The 22,137-nt window shown below is 36.1% G+C and overlaps 4 protein-coding genes across 4 annotated transcripts in view; 2 read left to right on the top strand and 2 right to left on the bottom strand.

Moving 5' to 3' along the window:
• LOC116006219 (putative tRNA pseudouridine synthase Pus10) overlaps positions 1–1,774 on the top strand; it is a 6,952-nt gene extending 5,178 nt beyond the window's left edge. The window contains exon 14 of the mRNA XM_031246516.1: positions 1,293–1,774. Within this exon, the coding sequence (XP_031102376.1) occupies positions 1,293–1,368 (76 nt within the window). The 3' untranslated portion in view covers positions 1,369–1,774. The remainder of the gene's footprint in view (positions 1–1,292) is intronic.
• Positions 1,775–2,831: 1,057 nt separating this feature from the next.
• Positions 2,832–3,806, top strand: LOC116007158 (E3 ubiquitin-protein ligase ATL9-like). The gene has a single exon (XM_031247761.1). It carries the CDS (start codon positions 2,929–2,931, stop codon positions 3,508–3,510), a length of 582 nt encoding a protein of 193 aa, XP_031103621.1. The 5' UTR covers positions 2,832–2,928; the 3' UTR covers positions 3,511–3,806.
• Positions 3,807–6,137: 2,331 nt separating this feature from the next.
• Positions 6,138–12,703, bottom strand: LOC116006638 (prolyl endopeptidase-like). Its single transcript, XM_031247086.1, has 12 exons — positions 12,317–12,703; positions 11,926–12,145; positions 11,613–11,813; positions 11,439–11,509; positions 10,747–10,909; positions 9,390–9,983; positions 8,852–9,232; positions 8,688–8,763; positions 7,846–7,909; positions 7,035–7,170; positions 6,525–6,638; positions 6,138–6,436 (listed from the first exon to the last, which is right to left on the bottom strand). Exons 1-12 carry the CDS (start codon positions 12,634–12,636, stop codon positions 6,371–6,373), a joined length of 2,406 nt encoding a protein of 801 aa, XP_031102946.1. The 5' UTR covers positions 12,637–12,703; the 3' UTR covers positions 6,138–6,370.
• A 312-nt stretch (positions 12,704–13,015) lies between these two features.
• Positions 13,016–22,137, bottom strand: LOC116006159. Its single transcript, XM_031246440.1, has 14 exons — positions 21,700–22,137; positions 21,523–21,607; positions 20,050–20,089; positions 19,708–19,956; positions 18,797–18,896; positions 18,325–18,399; positions 17,985–18,083; positions 17,434–17,550; positions 17,217–17,332; positions 16,950–17,049; positions 16,305–16,663; positions 14,403–16,149; positions 14,151–14,288; positions 13,016–14,010 (listed from the first exon to the last, which is right to left on the bottom strand). The coding sequence occupies exons 1-14, from the start codon at positions 21,829–21,831 to the stop codon at positions 13,255–13,257; spliced, it is 4,113 nt and encodes a 1,370-aa protein (XP_031102300.1). The 5' UTR covers positions 21,832–22,137; the 3' UTR covers positions 13,016–13,254.

The following is a 22,137-nucleotide window of genomic DNA, read 5'->3' on the forward strand; positions in this document are numbered from 1 at the left end:
TGTAAGTTAATAATAGATTATCCTATTCTCTCTCTCTCTCTCTCTCTTCCTTTTTTATTAATTTTTTTTGGGGGAAGGGGAAGTGCTGGGATGGGGAGATGAGGTGGAGTAAGGGGTGGCATCATGTATGTGTGTGTATTTGTTCATGATTTGGATTTACTACATGATATGCATACAGGTAAAGGTCAGGAATCTTAAAAGTTTAGGCAGCCAAGGGTGGGCAATGATAAATGAAGGAGAAGCAGAGAAGCAGGTATGTTCCAAGTTTTGGAAACCAAATTGCTCATTGTGATTTTATCAACAAATTTTGTTCTTTGGTTGCACACAGAAGCAATATGCTGCACTGGTTTGGATTTCTCGTGATGTCAACAATGAAGATTTGCAGACTATATCATCAGTGAAGGACATGGTGTGTTTTGTTGGCCTTGTCTTTAATATATAGACGTATAAAATGGATTGATGGCATTGTGGCTTTTACAATATTTCATGCATAATTATATTAATGTGGTTTACATGCTTGGCACAATCGCTATTCAGGATTTAAATAAATTTCATTACTTGAGCTCTTGCATGTCAACATTTTTTCTCAGCATTAAATAAAGTTGGTCTTTTCAAGTTGGACTGATATCTATTATATGGTTTTCGCTCAACAAAATTTTTCTGTTTGCCTTTTCAGAAAATTATTCAGAAAACACCAATCAGGGTTCTCCATCGTCGAAGTCCACTGGAGCGAGAAAAGATCATACATTGGTATTAATTATTTCAAGTGACAAATTATGATGTGAAGTTACATCATCTAACCATGTCTGATTACTTCAGTCTCCTGTTGCAGGATGAAATTAGAGAGGATTGAGGGAAGTTCTCAGTATTTTCTTTTGCATCTATGCACACAGGTTCTTTTTTTTTTTTTCTTCTTCTTCTTTTATTTTTTGTTTTATTTTATTGTGTTTGTTAAGTTGAAGGGTATCAACATGTAATGCATTATGTGATGAAGTGGTGTATGTTTAATACCATGTAGTGTTTTCTTGATTATTGATGTAATGAAGTTTATGCATATCAGGCTGGGACATATATTAAGGAATTTGTTCATGGAGATCTTGGGCGCACCCATCCCAGGTATTAAATAGTTCCAACCATATGACAAGCTTGAAAAATTAATCTCATTTATATTTCGACATTTAGGCTTCTTTTTTTTTTTTTTTTTTTTTTTTTTTTTTTCAGAATACCATCCTGTGTAGACAAAAAAGTAAATAAGAAAATGTGAAAATTGTAATTGATGTTGTATTTTGCAGTATTGGGTCAATGCTTGGATGTAGAGCAGAGATATTGCAACTCGATGTCACAGATGTGAAAATGGATTGCTTCTAGAGATAATAAGGTAACATCTCTAAAACATCAGCCCCGATTGTTTCTTCCTTGGCGACATGAAACACGTATCCCTCTAGTGCAAAGGAATGCTTGGAAGGGTATATTGATGAATCAAGAATAAAGGTTTTCTCTGTGCACTCTTCAGAATTCTTGTGTTGTGGGGTTTATTTAATTTTTCATCACAGAGTAGTACTATCTGGTTAAGCTTCATCCTTTGAGTCTACTAACTCAGGCAGTAGGATGTTTATTTGTAGCAGTTACTCCTCTTTCTATTGTTTTCTTTCAATGAAAATTAAAGGTTATTTCTTGGGCCTCTCAAAGGCTAGTTTGGATCGCTCTTATGTTGGTTTGGTTCTTCACAGTTGTAATCACCTCATTAATATAATTAGTGGCTGTGTAATCTTTATGTTCGCTCTTGTTTATCTTCTTGCTAAGGCTGATGGGGCTCGGGTGATTCGAACGTTGTTGAATGATGTTCCTCCGGATTTTCTTAATGAAATTTTGTTTCTTGCTTTAGAAAAAAGGTTATTACTCATTGGTCATTTTCTGATCAGAAACAACAAACAATAATTGCTTCCATTGTGCCTTGAAGTGAGTGAATGTTCATGTTCATGATTTTCCTTGTTGCAATGAATATTTATCATTTTTTTTTTGAAAACTGAATATTTATCATTAAACATGGGTATATCTTATTACTCTGTAATATGTCATTAGTGATGTCTCATAATTTAAAAATCACGTTGTAAAATCTCTATGCTCTTGTTGTACTATTTAGACTTTGAGCAATAAAAAATTCAGTCAAATTTCATTTGTAAAAGAGAGATTTATCCTCTTCAATACTTGTCTTGTTAAATATTTTACTTTATTATAAATTCTTTTTAATTAAAAAAAAAAAGAAGTTAATACTATATGTGATGACATACAAATTAAATACTATATCGTATCCCGTTGCCTTGATCAAATACCAATTTGATTCTTCCTCTTATGAGATTGGATATTCAGCAAATATACCAGACGAACAAATTTTACTGAACTTGTCAAAATAAATAAATATCTAAAATTAAGAAGCAATAGGGTAAGGATCTAACATGAATAAAAAAGGTGTGTTGTAATGTAATATCTGTTTATAATTATTTATATTGTACATTGTATTTATATTCTTATAAATTTGTACTTTTTTTAAAAAAAAATTGCCACATGTGTTATTACAATGGATAAGAATAGTATATTCTTATAAAATTGTACTTAAAAAAAAAATGCCACATTGCTTCTTTGTTCATGATGCATTAATTATTTATACTATTCTTATCCATTGTAATAACACATTTCACTATTCATGTCATATGCCATTTATTTTTGACTAGTATATACAATACATGAATATAATGAAGATGTTACTATGTTAGGCGAACAAAGTTGACTGTCAAAGCAGGATAAACGGCCCAACCAATGTAACTTCCTGGAAAACAGCTCTCATCTATCTATCTCCACCCTTATATATATATATAGAACCAGCACAGCCGTTTCTTGGGACCTGGATTATATTCCTTAAAACAAGAAATGAGATCCATTACGAGGTTATGTTCGGTCATGCACGGACTCTTATCCGTTTTCTTCTCCGCGTGGCTCCCCCACGCTCTGAAGATCACACTACTCTCCGCAATTATCGCGGCGAGCGCGTGCGCGCACGCCATCACGGACTACAAATACAACGCCATGATCAAGAAGCGGACGTCCACGTTCGTTTACCGGCAAAAGAAGCAACACTACTACTTGTCCCGGCGGCCGGCGCCGCCGGGGACGGCGGAGCCGTTGGAGTGCGCGATTTGCATAACGGAATTCTCCGACGGGGAGGTGGGGATGGAACTGGAGAAATGCGGGCACAGGTTCCACGCGGCGTGCATGGAGAAATGGGTGGCGCATGGGACGGGGAGCGGTAGCTGCCCGCTCTGCCGGGCTCCGGTGGCGCGTGAAGGCGCGGTGGAAGAGCATCGGAAAGCGAAGAGCGAAGGGCGGCTGCTTAGTAACGCGTTCCGGGAAGAGTTGGGGCTTCTTTTGCTTTCGGGGTTGCGGGGCGTGAGTTGCTGTCAGGGGCACAACATTACAGCTGACTGCAAGTTGACTGCTTCTAGGAATTGGTAGCATTAAATTAGTGGGGCTTCAAATCGTTGAATTATATTAATTGTTTGTTTCATTGTTTCAAGATTGGCGATTGGTGGGTGGATCCGATGATTTTCCGTGTGTTAGATAGGGTTTGTTGAACATTGAAGTCGATTGAATAGTGATTAGTCAACAATGGCAGGGTGGCTGCGCTGCTGCTGCTAGTACAGTGATGTGCATCGTATGTATGTATATATATATATATATATAAAGCATAAAATTGATTTGTATATATAATTCAGTAAATAAAATCCATTGCATACATTTAATTTGGTCAATTGATTTGAACTAATTAGCTATGGACAAATTAGATTGATTTATTTATTTATTTGTGATCTTTTACTAAATAAGATCACAAGACAAGATTTACTCAATACTCACTTGCTGATAGTGGTTATAGATTTTTCTCTTCACTCAAATGATTCCATGGCTTTTCTAGAATGTTTTTTTTTTTTTTGAAAATCAAATTGTAATCAAGAAGATTTGATCCCTTCTATAGGATGTTGATTCTTCTATTTCTCACGTTTTGAGGTAGGTAAATTTGGTAGAGAATAGGCTTTGTCAATTTGGGACACTTTTTGGCTTGGTCTAAGCATTTTTCAACTCTTTTATAATTTCTCTCTTGATATGAGATATATAGTATTTACTAAATGTTACTTGATTATTACTGATTTTTTTATTGAATAAATGATTATTACTGATTTTAATTTTTCATCCAACAAAAATATAACATATAATATTTTAAGTGAGATATATAAATTATTTTTACAAAAATGAGGTATATAATAACCTGAATTCACATAAAGTGTTTCTAGTCTAGATATATAAATGATAAGTACAAATATAAATCAATTTACAATGAGTAAAGAGATTGTATAATAAAAACATGCTGATTATGAATTACCTTTTGATGATGATATAATCATTAAAAATTGAGAATGATAATGATTATGAATGACCTTTTTAATTTCACCTGACAATTTTTTTTAAGGTGTATTGTGAGTTTTAATTTAATTTTTTTTTGTCTTTTGCATAACATTCGTTTTCTTACAAAATGGTTTGGCCTAAACATTGCATATTAGCTTAAAAAGTCCAAGAACCAATCCAAGACTCAACTAATTCTTAGATTGATTCTTGCATTTCTTTAGTTGAGAATGACAATAATTTTTAGAAGAAAAAAAAATATGTAAATGACAATAAAGATATAGTTGAAGTAGAGTTCACACTTTTTTTTTGTGTGTGTTAATCAATTATTAATTTTGGTTATATGAGAATAAATTACATCTTTGGCAAATAACAAGAGACTTATTTTAACCTCTAATAACTTAAAGATTGATCTTATAGTGTAGGTATAACTTTTAAGGCTCATATTTAATATTAAATTAAACAAACACATTGATATATGAAAATTGTCCTGCCCAATGAGGCGTACGTCTGACCCAACAATTAAGGAAATAGGCAAATGGGAAGAGTTAGATAGGAGCAATAATCCCCATATATGTGTATGTGAGAGAAAATAATGATAAATAGAAAAACATATATTAAAAAAGAAACACATGAATTATAAGTGGCTAATAATGAGGTCTAATAAGGCTAACCCCAATAGTTAAACTTTGGTGTAGTTTTTGAGGAGTGTGATTAGGAAAGAGAAAATGAGGTGGAGGAAAAAAAGAAAAGTAAAAAATAAAACAAAGGATAAAACTAAAAAAATAATAATAATAATAATAATGACAGTATTTACGCGCCCACTGGGCGCCCAATTTGCCTTAAACGCGCGCATTTCTTTTGCTTTGTAAATAGGAATGGGACCCACATCTCTACAAAATCTCCATCCTTGCAGGGCACCCTCACTTTTCCTCTCTCTCCATTCTCACTCATCCAACTCATCAAATTTTTCAAGTTTTGTGCCAACATTCACTATTGGTGAAGGCCTAAGAATTAAGAGTAGAGAGAAAAAGAAGAGGTTGGTCAGTTGAGCTGATCAACCAAGGTTAGTATTCCGAGGCGACATGTTTAGATACATAACTTGTCTACTTGTCTTAAATGGTGTGAAGATAGATTGATGTAACAAGGCTTAAAAAAATGTGTCCACTTTGTAAAAACTTTACCAAACTTCACCTTATTTTATTTATGTGCATTTAAAATTAAAAGTAATATGCTTTCTAAAGTTGAAGACCTAAGATGAAACAAAATTTGCTAAGTAACTTGTAACTCAATGACATCTTTATGGCTCTCCCAAATAGAAGTTACAAATTCGAATCCTAATGGAGACATATGGACATATACTATATTGTAATAGAGTCAGTAGTAAATACTTTTGAACTCAACAATTATAACGTTAGTTTGTTTTAAAAAAAAAAAACATTAGTTTAAAAAATTAAATTTGAAAAAAAAAAAGTTTCCTTAAAAAAAATAGAGAATGAAAATTGAAAAATTAAAAACAAAAAACAGATAACAGTTTTTAAAATTAACAACACTTAATTTGTATTACATGATATGTTACTTATTTGAAGGTTTCAAATAAAACTGTTAAATATTTAGGCATTTGAAGATTTCAAGTTGTGAGCAGTGGATACACTTTGCTCCTAAATGACCAATTAAACCATAGATATTGTGATTTGTGGTTTATCATTAATCAACAAGGTATGATGTTAATGGATGGACAAACATCTTAAAGCGCAATTAAGGGGCAGTTTTCCCCAACCAAATATATGAATGAGAAGCTAATCACAATTAAAACATAGTCTCTCCTCAACACCTCAACAAACTATAAAGTCAATTCTTTAAAAGAATATCACTTGCGAAAAGAGTTTTACTAGTTCTTGTTCTATTCATCATAAATCTACTCGATCCAGGTTGCACCCATCACCTTAGCCATGAAGGCATACCGGTCTACAGCTTCATCAATCTGCACCCGAGACGAGATACATACAGTAAATTACATCAACTATGGGCAGGACTATTTATTAAAATAGAATATTGAGTAAAAGGTTTACCATTTTCTGTGTTGGGAGTCCAGCTCCATGTCCAGCTTTACGTTCTATCCGACCAATAATGGGGTTAACCTGGGGGCTTTTCTCCGGGCTTGTACATAACACATATTGCATGGTCTGGAAAACAAATTGTACTAGGTCAAATGAGATCGAATAAGTATGAATACAAGTTTGAATAACTCAAATAATAAGTCAAACCAAATCCAATACCTTAATACTCCGCATAAAACTAACAATTTACCCTATTAGTGAGGTTGGCGATGCTATGTTCTACCAGTGAGGTCAAAACTACCATACCCAAACTAGGTAAGTCAACAAGTCATCCATACTATAGATTGACGATGGTGGGTTATATTAGTTAGGTCAAAACTACCAACCCATCATAAATCTACTCGATCCAGGTTGTCAATTTTGTTATCCTATCCCAGTGTACTCAACTTCCATTTTCGAGAAAATACAAATGCAAGTATTTACACCCAAAAAAAAAACTTGGAAACAGAAGAATTCACGCACCGCCAATAATTTCAATGTGTGTAATGGCACAACCCTATCATCATGATCAGCTGTCAATAGCATGGTCGATGGGTATTGAGAAGCTTTACTGGAAGTTTGTTCCCATGGTCTTTTGACATTATGTAGTGGTGAGTACCTGAGGAGAAGATCGATAGGAAAGGAATACACGACAATCTTTAATTTCAAGTAATAGGAATGGGCAAAAATATGAAAATTTATGAAGAAACATCTCATCTCAAAATAAATAACAACAATAACCTCACTTAGCCCCCTGAGGTTTCAAATAATAACACTTGGACCCTCTGGGGTTTGAAAATTTATACGAAAATCCCTTGAGCTTTAATTTAATTACTCATTTCGCACAAGTCAGGGCCAAAAAGACACAAGTGCCATTCCTATTTTTAACCTTCTATTACTCACCAAAACATCACTACTACTACATTAAATTAAACAATTCCGAGATAACACTTAAAAACTTTAAAAATCTTTTAGTTATATCTCTTTTTCTTATTATCTTTTCTACTGTTATTCAAGAGTATTAATTGTGTGCTTCAAGCAAAGCTCAAAAGATATAAATTAAAAAAAAAAAAATTTAAAAACTTACTAATGACATTTAAAAAATTTTCCAAAAAGAATTATATGTTTTCTCCAAATTTACTATTGTTGAGAAGGATTAACACTTAACTTCTTTCAGTTCTTTGTAAAACTTTAAATTAATATTAAATTATTTTGTTGAAAAAGTTTTCTCCTCACTTTGTAACAATAACAATAGTAATAATAGACAATCACAAAATATAGCAAGATAACTAACTTGAACAGCCAATGAAATTCTTCCTCCTTCTCTGAACACCCATAGTCAGATGTCCATGCATGGCCTGGAAAAAAAAATGTAAGTAACAAAATGGAAATGTAGCGCAATAATAATAATAACAACAACAACAATAATTAATAATTATAATTATAATTATTAATTATATCATCTGATTTAACATTAATATCCCTCATTTGGTGCAATTTTACAAAATCTCCAGTAACCGCTACTTAGTTGTAATATATATCCTCAACAATGTAAAATTTACCAATATGGCAATGATATGGCTGCATGCCTGCGCTTGTCAAAGCCTGTGGCCAGATAACAGTCCCATGCTCCAAAAAACGTGGCTCAAATGTTACACCTAGGGTTTCTTTAGAGAAGATAAATGGTCCAAGTGTTCGCAAATTCTTCTTTTTTTTTTTTTCTTTTTTTTTTTCTTTTTTTTTTTAATTCTTTTCTAAATGGTTTTTCTAGTTACCGGAATTACTTAAATTTCCAGGAATAATAAAACATTAATTTAAATAATTGAAATTTCAAAGAAAAATATTCAAACTTTTTTATTGAAAGAAATTATTTCTTAAATTGGAGATTTTGAGTTTTTAAGAGAGTATTTTAGCTGAGCAGCCATGTCAGCAATTTTAACGCCATTAACAGACAAATATGACAACATAGCCATTTACTTGAGGTTCCATAGGATTGCATCAAATCCGAGGGTTAAAACTATTAATTGGATGGTTTTAATGTTTATGTTCCTGACCATATTTGCATTCGAAGTCTGAAGCCTAGTTTGGCCATTTTCTCCATTAAAAAAAAAAATATTCTTCAAAAACTTCACTCACCAATCGTAAACTTGTGAAACCTAAGCATATCCATAACGCCAACATGTGCAAGAGCACAGCCGAAAAGATCAGGTCTCTGTAACAATCAAATTTCAAGATCGCAATTAATTTATTAGTTGCTCATTCTGCAGAAAAGTGGAGAAAGCAAAATTGACGTAACATACCTGATTGATGCAAGCCCCAATTAGAAGCCCACCATTGCTTCCACCTTCAATGCACAACTTGCTAGGTTGGGTGTAACCAGTGCTAACAAGATACTCAGCAGCAGAAATGAAATCATCAAAGCAGTTTTGCTTTTTTGCAAGAGCACCGGCTTTATGCCATTCTTCTCCGTATTCCCCTCCACCACGAATATTTGCTATGCAGAAAACAACACCTAAATGCTTTGCAATCACTAGCCGGGCAACAGAAAAGTATGGGGTAATATTTATGTTAAATCCACCATATCCATACAGTAAACAAGGGTGTGATCCATCCAAAGAAATATCTTTTCCGGCTACTATAAACATAGGTATTTGAGTACCATCTTTACTGGGCACAAAAACCTATAGGGAAAAACAAAAACAAAAAAAAAAAAAAAGGATTACACCAGACAGAAAAGTTTCATGAAATATTCTCGTGTGCTTTAATGCTAAGAGAGAAGTATCTGTTAACACTCAAAGGGTAGTAATATAAAAGCACAACCAAGAGAAAATCGCTCACCTGATTGACATGGAATTGTGTCCGATCAAAGCCAGGGACAAGTATTTCACGGAATATTTTCATTTCTGGAGCACCAGCTTGAAGGTTACACTGATAGATAATCCCAGGGACAAGGAAGTTTGTAAAGCCAATAAAAATTATGCTGTCTTTGCGGCGAGCAGAAATTCCAGACACCGATCCAATATCAATAGGCAAATGGTGCTCTAGGATACCTGTATCTAGATTTCTCAACTGTAAAACATTTTTCACATCACTCAAATAACTTACAACCAGTTGATTCTTATTCACAGCTACTGCAGATTCAAGCACATCTCTTTCATCCTCTTGGATCACATCACACCAAGAACCAGATTCTTTAACATCCACCCTAACTAATTTATACTTTGGAGCATCCTTATTAGAAAGAAAAGTGAAGACAGTGTCATCATTGGCAACAAACTCATAAGAGGCATCAAATGTATCGATGAGCTTGATAAAAGGTAGCATCTCATTTGTCCCTTTATAGCATTCAAGCCCGTTTGGCAGTGCAGATAAGTCACAGTAGTAGACTTTGTTTACAGGATCACAGTTCTCAAAAATAGATTGAAGTACATACTGCAGAAGAAAAATATTGAAACAAGGTCATAATTTTTAGATTCTAACAAAATAAATAAAGAATTGGCATACTATCATTAACAGTAAGAAATAAATATCTTTAGGCAAAGATAAAAAAAAAGTGTGATTCTTCAGTATCAGGCCACTAACTTAGCTCAACTCAACTAAACTTTGATTACAATATAGTTATAAACATTCCGCTATGCCAAACTAAAATAATAGAATTAGAGTTCCAAATTTAGCCTGATTACAAAACAGTAAAATACTTTTTCAAGCAACAACCCATCGAGCATTCCACCTCTCTTGCTTACAACTTACAAGGAAACATGAAATACAGATTAATATATATTTCAAGCATCCTTAGAAAAGAAATACTCCATATCTCTTTTGACCATGTCCTAAGAAAAGAATTATGTAAAAGTTGGGGAAAAAGCTTTTTAGGCCCGAGTTATTATAAGTTAATAGTGAAATCAATCCCTAATTTTTAGCCAAAATGCATATGTTTTCCCTAAGTTGTACCAAAATTTAGCAGATTTGCAACACAACTGAATTAAGTTAAAAATTCAAAGAGTATTTAGTTAAGACCAAATTAGTCCCAAATTTATAAACTAATACAAGGAGTTGTCACAATTATAAAATTATTGTGTTATCCCAAAAATGCTTTCTCCCTAAATATAGTTTTGTCTAGGAAGATCCTTAAACAAATATAATTATTAACTCTTTTAACAAATCATATAATGTAAATGAAAATATGATATAATACCTTTCCATCTTCAGTTACTAAAGCTGAACGCGTATGCTTTGGGTTATCTGGATCTTTCCAGCACAAGATATCTTCAGATTGATCTGTACCCAAGAAATGATAATAGAGTAGATGGTGTAAATTGGCATTTGTCTCTGTCCCAGCATCCAAATTATCTCCATCCCTAGGGAAAATGGTTATTGATATTAGCACTTCAGGAAACTATATCAACTGCTTTAAGGGGGGCAATTAGAACTCAGTGGTGGCAGAATTCTCCAAAAAGGTGCGGTCAGAGAGCTTCAGTTTGTAATTAATAGAAGCACTTAATGGGTGCATTGAATCTAGCTGGTTATGGGTGACATAAGTTCACACATTTAAACCAGCAAAATAAGTTGGTAATAGGTTCAAATGTACGGATTGGAATGGGCAGGTTAGTAGGTCTTGATCCAAATTAGCAGTTCTAGAAATTAAGTTAATCCACTGTCCAGATATGCTGTGTTGACATAGATTATTAGGAATTATCCTACCAATTACTGGAGCGCACAATACAAATATCCAATTCTGTGTTCATTTTCAAAGGACAGTCACAAATCTTTAGAGTTCCTTAATAGATAAAACCTATTCATTAGAATGTAGACAACAACACTGTCTCTAGTCAAGCTCATGTGCCACAATTATTCCAATTAACAAAGAAAACATTTCCCTACACTTACTTGGGAGTTGGATAACGGCTGTAGAAAAAACCTTTGCCATCATGGGTCCAGCTAATACCTGAGAACTTCACCTGAAATCAAGCCAACAGCCCTCAGAATCTGAACGTAATGACACTGAATATTACCCTTAGCACGTAGATATACTTTATACAACTTCCTGGAGTTGAAGCTTACCCAAGAAATAGTATCTGGCAAAACATTCTTATCCTCAATCCGCATAACTTTGATGGTGACCCAATCACTTCCACTTGAACTAATGGCATATGCCAAGTACTTAGCATCCTCGCTAACAGAACATACGCTCAGTGCAACTGTCCCATCATCGCTTAACCTATTTGGATCAAGCAAAACTTCTGCTTTCCCATCCAAACTATCCTAAAACACATAAATGGATATTTCAAGTAATGAAAACCACAGCTAGACGCAAAAGGCACATAATTTAAGAACTTCACCATACCAAGCAAATAAAAGTCCAATTTTTACTGACCTGAACGTAAAGGACTTTCTGTGGTTGAAGCCCAGTGTCATGGAAGTAAAAATACTTATCACCTGCAACGAATGGAACTTCGTACTTGGGGTAATCATACAATTTGGTAAGCTTTTCCCTTAGCTTCTCTCTAGTATCACAGCTATTGAGTAGTGAATCAGTTAGCTCCACTTGCCTCCCCACAAATTCCTTAGTCTCCTCTGAATCAGGGTCTTCAAGCCTATCCAAAAATCATCAAATTAAAAAGGAAAAGGCAGCGATACCCTCAAAATTGCATCAATTTCGACGCACCGAACTGACAACAGTTAATTCATTCAAGAAAACCCAGGGAAAATGTCGTCCCATTCCAAAGCAGGTGAAAAGGAGAGCAAAACGAAAGGGAAAAGATTACCATCGATAAGGGTCGGGAACGAGAACGCCATGGTAATTATCGACGACGGAATCGTCACGGCGAGCAACTGGGTACTTGAGGGGCTCGATGAAGGCCTCCGTGAGAGAACCCATACTTCTCGGCGGAGAAACAGAGGGAGGAGAAGGGGCGGGGCGGAGTAAGGTTGTGAGCTGCCGCGGGGCTCTTCGATGCAGGGTAAAGAATTGGGTTGACGGAAGACCCAAACTCAGAAAATTGAAAGGTTGCTTTCTAATCGATTTCGTTAATCTTCTGAATAAAAATTTGTTAATTATTTCAGTCTTAAGTCCACCAGTATTCATCCCTACATATAATCGACTTCCAACCTCATTTCTTGAGTCTTACCCCGTAAATAATTGCTTTCACGCAACACTCCATGGGAGTGTGGAGTGTCATCATTTCTTTATCCCAATTTCGAGCAACTGGTTTTCTTTTTTTCCATTTTTCTTTCTCATTACGAATGATTGAAAAACAGAAAACATATTTATTGACATTTATTTTTCATATTAATTTTCTAATAAAAAATACGAAGTTAGTGATATACTACGTATAACAATAATATTGAATAGTGGGTGCATTAAATCTAGTCACCTATATGGGCATATGGCTATATCTAAAGTAAATCATGTAGTAAGTTAGAAACTTTGAGCAAAACAAAAAAAAAAAACAAAAAACAAATACTCCGTATATAATAATCGGCATCAAAAATAACTCGGATAAAAGGCTCATACACAACAAATTTCCAGTAACTGAAGATTACATGCAACATAACTAGTGTAACTGTGGCACACGATAACCCCAAAAAGAATGTTAGAATGCTCTTTACTAATATACAAACACAAAACTTGACACACCAACTGCTGACCTCAGTATGAAAAGTATGGATGTAAATAAAGCTTGGGGTCACTGAATCTATCCTGTCAAGAAAAGTCAATCATTTGAAGCTCATCTAAAATGCCCCTTCCCTTGTTATCTGGCTGCTGGGGCTGGGAGCCCACCTCAACTGAGGATGGAATACTATTAGATGTTGATGGAACATTCTGTCCAGTTGCAATTAACAAAGGATCAGATGTACCCAATGGCGATGTGGCTATAGCCTGATTATCGGAGGCTTGTTGGTTCAATTCTATAGGTGCAGGTGAACTTGATTCTGGGGCGACCTCGATTGATTCTGGTGGTTGTGGAGCAGCATCCGGCGTCGGTGGCGCAGGCTGTGCAGCACCAGGTTCTGGCGGTGGAGCATTGGAGGCGGACACTGAAGGAGTGTCTGATTCAGGTATAGAAGCCCCTGCTGCTGCTGCTTCTGGGTTAGGTGTGACACCCGGTTCTGATGTTGGTGCAGTGCCATTTTCTTGCGGAACTGTTGCAGCATTTGGCGGTGTGGTTTTAGATCCTTCTAATAATAATGGTTTATCTGGCTTCTGTAGCAAGCCCTGCTTGTTGGGAGTCTTTGTTTGACCAGGATTTGGACCATACAGGGATGCCATTCCAGGCGGCAGAATTTCAATTGGAGGCTTTTTCGCTGCGTCTGCCAAACTCGTGAGCTTGGGTTCCTCAAGAGAGGCTAAGAAAGCAGCAGCAGCATCAGTTTTTGTTGATAAAATATGCTCCATTTCTTTCTGCAACGTTTTGTTCCATGATTGAACCAGTGACCTCAATGAAGGTCGTCCATGAGCCTGCGGACAAAGAGAATTGATATTGAAGCACCAACTCCAAAAGTTGAAATGTAAAATAAATCTGGTGCCACTAATATAGATGCAACAACATCAAAGGTTAAACTGTTAAACAATAATAGTTGGTAGGTAGAGAAAAATACATGAGCATGAAGAACAGCTTCTGCAAGCATCCCCGTTTCCTGCCATGCTTTCTCCATTAGAACATTGTCACCCAAAAGTGCAGCAGCAAATGCTGCTTCTCGTCCAGAACCAACTGATATCAAGTTGTTTGCCAAATTCTGCAAAAGAATATTTGCCCTTGCTAAGATGAAAAAATCTCACTGTAGATAATTTGTTGCACATATAAGAAAACAGGGTGAAATCTGAAATAAAAGAGAAAGCATTTTACATACACCGAGTCGTGTCAACTCCCCATGATTTGCTAGCCTCAAAGCAACTCCTCTCAACTCCTTACCTTGTAAAGCTCCCTTCACTGCACCAGCAGCTGCTAATCTTTTAAGAGCTTCACGAGCAATGTCAGCTTGCCCGGTAGCATCTGCAGCGTCAATAAGATCCATAAACTCATTGGCAAATTTAACTACTCCTTGAACAGCATCCACAACGTTTTCCTTCTTTTCGGTCATGTTCATAATATCATTCAGATTCAAACCAAGAGCTTCTTGACCTATATCTCTGCTGTTGCTCATTGTTAGAAGACACTGAAGTGCTCTTCTTAAATCATTGCTTTGCATGGCCAGATCAAACTCCAACCTTTTAGATATTCCAGGCAAGTGAAGTGCTTCAGTAGCATAACCCATCCCAAGCATAAATTGTGCCAAGTCATCATGATGCTCCCTACCAAGTCGAACTGCCCATTTTACTGCACTAACAGAGTCCCCATAAGCTGCAAGACAGCGGCAACGAATACCTGGATGACTGAGGGATATTGCATGAGCGCACATATATCTATCCACAAGCCATAAAACACCATCCCTGACACCCACAATGACGAGAGGTCCAACTGGTCTTTTTTGCTCTGCTGGAAAACGAGTGACAGCAACTGCAACCCCACCACCACCTACAGCAACCTCATTAACTCTCCTCTCTTCAGTAGGCATCCCTGATTCATCGCCGTCAACCTTGGATTGCTTAGGCAACAAGAATGGAGGCACAGAGGGTGCATGCTGAAAAGAAGCTAACCGGACAACCTGTAGCATGGGAGGTCTTAATGCTATCCTCTCTTGAGAAGTAGTTTGCTTACTTTCAACAGTTATTAACGCTAGTTCTCCATGTTCAGCGACAGCCCTTGCCTGCAATTCCTTCTGTTGCATCTCCTCTTTTCTGCGTTTTGTTTCTATGTCAATAGGTGCAACACCAGCATCCACAAATACACACTCAATAGTAGTTGGTGTAGCAACAAATAACTGCCTTCGTTGCCAAACAGCCCCAGTAGCATGTGGAATTGCCACATCTCCCAGGCACCTAAACTGTGGACGCAAAGAAGATATGACAATGTTTTGAGGATAAGCAAAAGCACAATATTCAACTGTTTGATCCCATGCTGTCCATTCAGGTTGAGGAAGAAGATCACCAACTGGCTGAAATGTTTCCCAGCTGTATAATTGGAAATTCTGTGCAGCCACTTCAGTTGACGTTCGCTGAGAAGCAAAACCGTCATCAAAAGTGTTAAATGAAGAAACAGCACCATTTCCAAATCCGGACAACGGCATGGATTGAATTGTTGAAATTGCTGTAGCAGCAGCAGGACTAATCCTCCGAGAAGTTCGATAGGCAACACCAAGTAGTGCACCTCCATGCAAACCAATAACTGGTTCACTGCGCGTGCCCACTGACCTCATTAGCACATTTGAGGTCCCATCATCCAGTAAGATACGGGCTTGAATAGAGGCAGATGAAGCAGCAGAAGCAGCTGCAGCTGCAGCTTGTGCCGCAGCTGCAGCAGCTTCCTTAGCTTTTCTAGATGAACCACCTTTAGGAATGATAGGCATCCTTGGAGGTAGTGCAGATTCCAGTAAAGCAAATCTATCCCGACAAGTGTCCCATGCCAATAGTCTTGCACTGCCAGAATCAACTATTGACCAATCACTTACCTTGTAGATTGCAAAGTAAGGGATATCAGGCCATACAATTGCCACATACCTGCATGATGTGACCAAGAAAAAACACTCAGCTCAAAAGAACATCAAAGAAATAGCAAATGCCCTAACAATGTGGAAGAGCTGTAAAAAATTATGATATCAAAGATGCACAAGTGACTTGATAGTAAGTGGAGTAAAGCATGCATGAGTACTTACTTTCCCGAACTGCTTACAGAAAGAACTGAGTATGAATCATGTGGAACTGGAGTAGTAATATGCTTCTTAGTTTGCTTAACAAAGAGCTGTTCAGGGGTGTCTACCCTGAACCTTCCTGTGTCACTCAAAGATCCATTACTTCCAAGGGCTGGACTAGCAGCATTAGACAACTGAAATTGCAGCAGCTTCAATTCCCTTTCAACTACATAGATAGCTGTATGCTCACGACTTCCAGGAGGTGTTGGCAGTGGAGCTACAGGTGGAAGAGATCGGGAATCAAATTCACACAAAATGACACCTATATTGGTTCCAGTAGCAACAAGATGAGGCTGCAGAGCATGTGCAACCATAGAGTATACCTAGAACAGCAAAGCAAAATGAGGTATATTGTTCCAAATATCTGAATTCTATATTTCTATCCTCTACACATTCACGATTCATTCATCATAGCAAGTTTCAGCTGAATATCTTCTTATTTTTCAAGATAACACTTGGTTCAAGGGTTCCCAGGATTGAATGGAGAAACTGAATTGTATAGACAACACTGATTAAGTTACGATACAGTTAGCAGTTGACTTGAATTTTCAGGTCATCTCAAGATAAGCAGAAGTTAAAAGGATGTTACATCAAGGATAAGCAACATACTCTGAGCTTCTTATGCGAAGCAAGTAGTTGAGGAGGGACTAGTGAAGAAAGTTCACATAAAGGCCTTGTAAGAGCTGAATAAGTGGGGTGTTCAATAGCCCTGCAAAAGTTTCACAGAATGATATGTTCCCATTAAAGAAAGAAAAAACCCTTGAATTGTGAATAGGAACTATAGCCAAATGTTCCTAGCACTTCTTTCCCTACAATGTAAAAACTTTAAATACTGAGCACATTATGTAAGCAGCTTCAAGGGGTGGATATGCATACCAAATATGGGAATCTTTAACACATGTCAGGATATCAAGGTTTGGAGCCCGAGGGTGGCACCAAGACGCCACACTATGGCAAGTCAGTTTTGAAACTGGTTTTATTCTGCGTAATTCCTGGAAACAAATTACTTCAGTAAGTTGCAGAGGAGAAAGGCAATGGTCAACAAACATATTGAAAATAACAGAGCATTTAATGAAGTGATGAGATGCACCACCTTGAATGAAATTGTGTCCCATATTGCTAATGTTTTATCAGCACCAATTGTAATAAGTTGGGGGGCACTACCCATCACTCTAGAAAGCTCCACAGCAATAACACCACCATCATGAGCCTTGGAAATACAGAGGGGTTAAAAGCAATCAGCAGAAGTAAAAACATGTCAATAAAGTCTCCTCTTAAAAACCATGGAAAATATTAATACATTCACTTAGAAAAGAGAACAAAAAACAGAGGATGGGAATGGAAACAGAACAGTTCTACACATGCTTCATACAATAGTTGCACCACAATGAGTTATAAATTTTCATCCCTCCATTTTCACAATGAAAATTCCATTTATATATCACATATCAAGAAGTGGGCATTTAAGTTATTGAACAAGAAGGCAATATACTGCACCACAACTTCAGTTTCAAACACAAGAAAATAGTAGTAGAAGAAATTTTTGCCAACAAAAAAATCTTTCACCATTTATTTACACTTTGCCAAACCACCTGGGATTCTTTGTCCTTAAAAACTAAAAGTAGAATTATGAAGGTAATATACCTTCAAACTCAGCTTAGGCACAAGTTCTCGATGATCATGAGCATGGTCTGCACTCCAAAGTATAAGCAAACTATCACTACCACCGGAAACCAAAAGTGCCTGCATACAAGAGAATGGAACAAAGAGATGACAATGAGAGATTATTCAGATTAAGATTGAAACAACAAAAACAAAATGCAGTACTAGTGATGCCAATTGGGTAAATACTGTAATTATCTTGTACAGTAAATACAAGAGGAGAACAAATAGCAGTATGAGATCAGACAAGGCAAAATTAACAAATTGAGGTAGAATATTAGCCGAAAAGGACCCTAAACCAATAAATTCTAGTTAATAGTACCTCGCCAGATGCTGCCACAAAAGTCATCAGGCAAGAAATTGCTCCCTTGTGACCTCCAGTGTATCTTCGAGCAATCTGAGATACATGCACAACATAATATCAGTTTTCATCTTCTTTGGCTTAGAATAATACTCCTTCCATCCTAATGTGTATGTCCTGTTCAAATAATGGGGCTTGACTTAAACTATTTAGAATTCATTTTTTTATAATATTTAATTCAATATTAGTGAATAAAATGTATATATTCAAAATTTTCTATTAATATAAAATATAAAAATTGAAATTCAAAATTTATAAGAAATTATTAAAGAAAGTAAACGAATAAAGAAGAGATGATTTCACTAATAAATAACTAATAGGAGATATAAAATGGGACAAATGGAGTAAAAAAAAAATCAGTAATCAAGAGAAATTTTGACAAATCAAAAATCCTTAAAGAACCAAAAAAAGGGGAGGCAGAACATAGACAAACCTTCCATGTAATCATTGAGAGAACTCTAATCACACCATCTGACCCACCAAAAGCCACAAGAGGGCCCTCACCACCATTTGATCTTGAGAGGAACTCCATACTGTAATGGTGTAAAAGAAATAACTAAGCCAATTCACTCAACATACCAATTCTAATAATTACCAGGGAGAAAAAAAAATTGTCATCCATAACTAAAGATATCTAATTCAGTTTCTAAGTTCCTGCATATCTTATGTATTGGAACTTCAAAAGTGTTCCCACACACATGAATAACATAATATATAGAGAGAAAAAAGAAACAGTAAATCAGATCTTGTTATTGTCAAATGGAAAATAGAAACACGAGATGCATTGGATACAAAATGCTGCTTGTTTGAACTGTTTAAATTACTGCCATTTTTTTTTCTGGATTAATCTTCATAAAGCTCCCCGTATGATCCCATTTTTCTCCTGTGCCTAATTATCCAAAGCCTGGCTATGCAGTTCTATAGTAGTTAGTAATCTATGTAATGAGTAAAAGCATTAGAAATGATGAGTGCTTTCCATTTCTGTCTGTTGATTTAATTGCACGGCCTGCACCTAAGAATCCTAAGATCTTCTAACTTGAAAGGTTGTAACTACACATTAGTTTCAAATCTAACATGTTACAAAAATAGTTTGACTTCAAGGGAAAATGTTTGTCTCAAATATCAAAATTTGTAAGATTCATAGAACATTTCATTGGTTACTACAGTTTTATAGTAAAAAAATCCACAATTTCCATGGTTACAAACTTGCATTACTAGTATTATTACTCTGAAAGATGTGAATTAGCTAGATGTGCATAGTTTTTTCTAGTATTAAATTTCTCAAAGATAAAAATGATCATCAAGTTTGACAAGAAGCTAAAAGACAGAAGACTTAAAACTTGCCAAAGAAGTGGTTTATTGTCAAGGTCCTGCTTTGGTACATCACGGCCACGCATTGTCACCAAATCCAAAAATATGGCTTTGTTCTCACAACATATGACAAGAAAATGTCTTCCTTTTGTTGATGGGGCAGGAGAACTAAAAGCAGAAGTGACATTACTGACAGCTGTTGGAGCCTCAGCAGCGGCAGAACGGTTGCGCCAAAGTTGCCAAAAGCGCACGTCATCATCATAAAAGCTGACCTGCTTAACACTTCAACCATGCAAAGGAAGGATTGTCTCAGCTTAAACAACATAGGAGCAGAAACTCCAAGCCTCTAAAAGAAGAGAGCAAGCAATTCATTACCTCCCACCCCGTATGGCTTCTGTTGGTTTCCCTCTAGACTCTGTCATAAAGAACACAAACCAGAGTAGTATTAAGCACAATCCATGATAACACAGTAGAAAGTAAAATCCACGTTTACAATTTTACAACCATGAAGTAAATGTAATTCCTTAACATGAAAGGCCCTTTTAAATAAGCAGACTATGCAATCAGGTAAAAAATATTTGCTTCCCGATTTCAATTTTTAACTTAAGTAAATAGAACTTGTACCACCAACAATAGGTTATCTTTTGTACAGTAGAAATGTTCTTAATTGTGAGCAGTGTAACACAAATCTTCCCCAAGCTCTATATGATGAATGGAAATACTTGTTCTTATCATTTTCTTATTGTGCTTGTTTGGCCCATGTAGATAGGAGGCAAAATGTTTTTTTAGAAGAGCTTATAAAATAGAACTTTTCAAAGAATGTATTTTAACACTTGGCAAACACATCTTATAAGTTCTTTTACTACTTAAAGACCCAAATCTACACCAAAAAGCTCTTCATGGAAAAGCCTCAAATTGAAGCTTCTACAAAAAGAGCTAAAATTGCCTCTTATCTACTCCAAAAAGCACTTCATAAAAACCCATGTTTACCCTAGCTTATGGCTTTGGGAGTAGATAAGAGACAATAAGGTCTTGACAACAAGCACTTTACCACTTTAACCAAAAAGTTCCAGCTTTATAGAGTTATAGCTGTAACCAAAATTTACAAAACCCAAATTGAGACATATATGTCCCTTGGGTTATGATAACTAAACACCATGACCATTCATACCAAGAGAAACTCAACAGACCAAATGTTCAGCACTTCAGCATGCTATTTCCATCTGTCTTGACATAATTTGAGCGTGATACTCTGATACTCAAGCCTCTGTTGTCCCAAAAAGAGCATGCATTTCTTTTTCTAAATCATGGGGAAGTCTCAACTAAAAAATTGTTATTTGGTTATCCCTGGTGTATATCATTATACTAACGGTAGAACACTTGGGCAAATAATGAGAGCTATAAGCCACTTAAGCAATCTTTAATATAAAAGGAGGATCCAAATCCCAGATTCAGGCAACTCAGATCAGGTCAGACCAATCCCCAGATACCACAAATTTCTAATGAAGAAAGACCTCTACCAGACTATACTCTAGCAGATTGACAGAAAACAACCACCTTACAAATCTACTACCAGCTTCTCCCCGTTAAAATACCTGGAATGAACTTGAAATTTTTACTAGAATTCCAGTCCACCCATTAAATCCAGAAATGCTAGTGCACATTTATTTTGTTAACAATTCTTATACGGAGTATATTTTATGGAGGCAACTCTTATTCAACTTAACTACCTCTATAATTCTATACAATCGACATCAAATCAAAACAACAGGTAGATAAATAAGAAGATGGAGAAGCAATTAGAACATTTATGATTCGACTATCTAAGATTCGTGAAGCAAAACCAACCTGATTCACCCTCGGCAAGCTTTTCGAGCTTTGCTCCGACCAAACGCCTCTCATCAACACCACCAGCCTTCAGCTCATAAATGACCTAATAACCAAAATCAATTTATAAAATTGAATATCTTGAAATCAGAGAGGGAAAAAGGGAGTAAAGCTAAAATCAAGACTAAGCATATACACCTGGCGGTGCTCCCAATTCCAAACGGAAACGTGATCCGATGCATCCGCAGTCACGATCCATGGATGCGTCGGGTGCATATGAATCTTCACTATCTTATCATTTGTCGGCCGGAAAGCCCTTAACCGCAGCATTTTTCAACTTTCACCTTTCCAGAAGTGCAATTGAAGAGCCACTCAGCGATGGATCTGGGGATGAAATACGAATTTGTATACTTAAATGTAACCTCTACTCTAAACTGTCAGTCAGATTCAGTGAAGAATCTGATCGTGCTACCGGTAAGAAACATCAAAAAATTTCGACCATTCCAATCAAATGCCTTACGCCAGCTGAGAGTTGAAGAATGAGGAACTGATCACTGCAAAGTGTAAGAAATGGCAAGCACTTTGCACAAGACGAGTTTCTCTTTTTCTCTGGGCGAATGAGGGTTGTTTTGTAAG

The sequence above is a fragment of the Ipomoea triloba genome, chromosome 15 (assembly GCF_003576645.1).
Source record: "Ipomoea triloba cultivar NCNSP0323 chromosome 15, ASM357664v1".
NCBI lineage: Eukaryota > Viridiplantae > Streptophyta > Magnoliopsida > Solanales > Convolvulaceae > Ipomoea > Ipomoea triloba.

Coding starts and splice junctions, on each gene's coding strand:
- LOC116007158 (XM_031247761.1), top strand. CDS start 2,929: ATGAGATCCATTACGAGGTTATGTTCGGTCATGCACGGACTCTTATCC.
- LOC116006638 (XM_031247086.1), bottom strand. CDS start 12,636: ATGAATACTGGTGGACTTAAGACTGAAATAATTAACAAATTTTTATTC. Junction 11,510..11,612: donor TGCCAGATACTATTTCTTGG/GTAAGCTTCAAC, acceptor GCTTGATTTCAG/GTGAAGTTCTCAGGTATTAG. Junction 9,233..9,389: donor CACAATTCCATGTCAATCAG/GTGAGCGATTTT, acceptor TTTTCCCTATAG/GTTTTTGTGCCCAGTAAAGA.
- LOC116006159 (XM_031246440.1), bottom strand. CDS start 21,831: ATGCTGCGGTTAAGGGCTTTCCGGCCGACAAATGATAAGATAGTGAAG. Junction 16,664..16,949: donor CTTCGCATAAGAAGCTCAGA/GTATGTTGCTTA, acceptor TTGCTGTTCTAG/GTATACTCTATGGTTGCACA. Junction 14,011..14,150: donor AAGCTGTTCTTCATGCTCAT/GTATTTTTCTCT, acceptor CTTTGTCCGCAG/GCTCATGGACGACCTTCATT.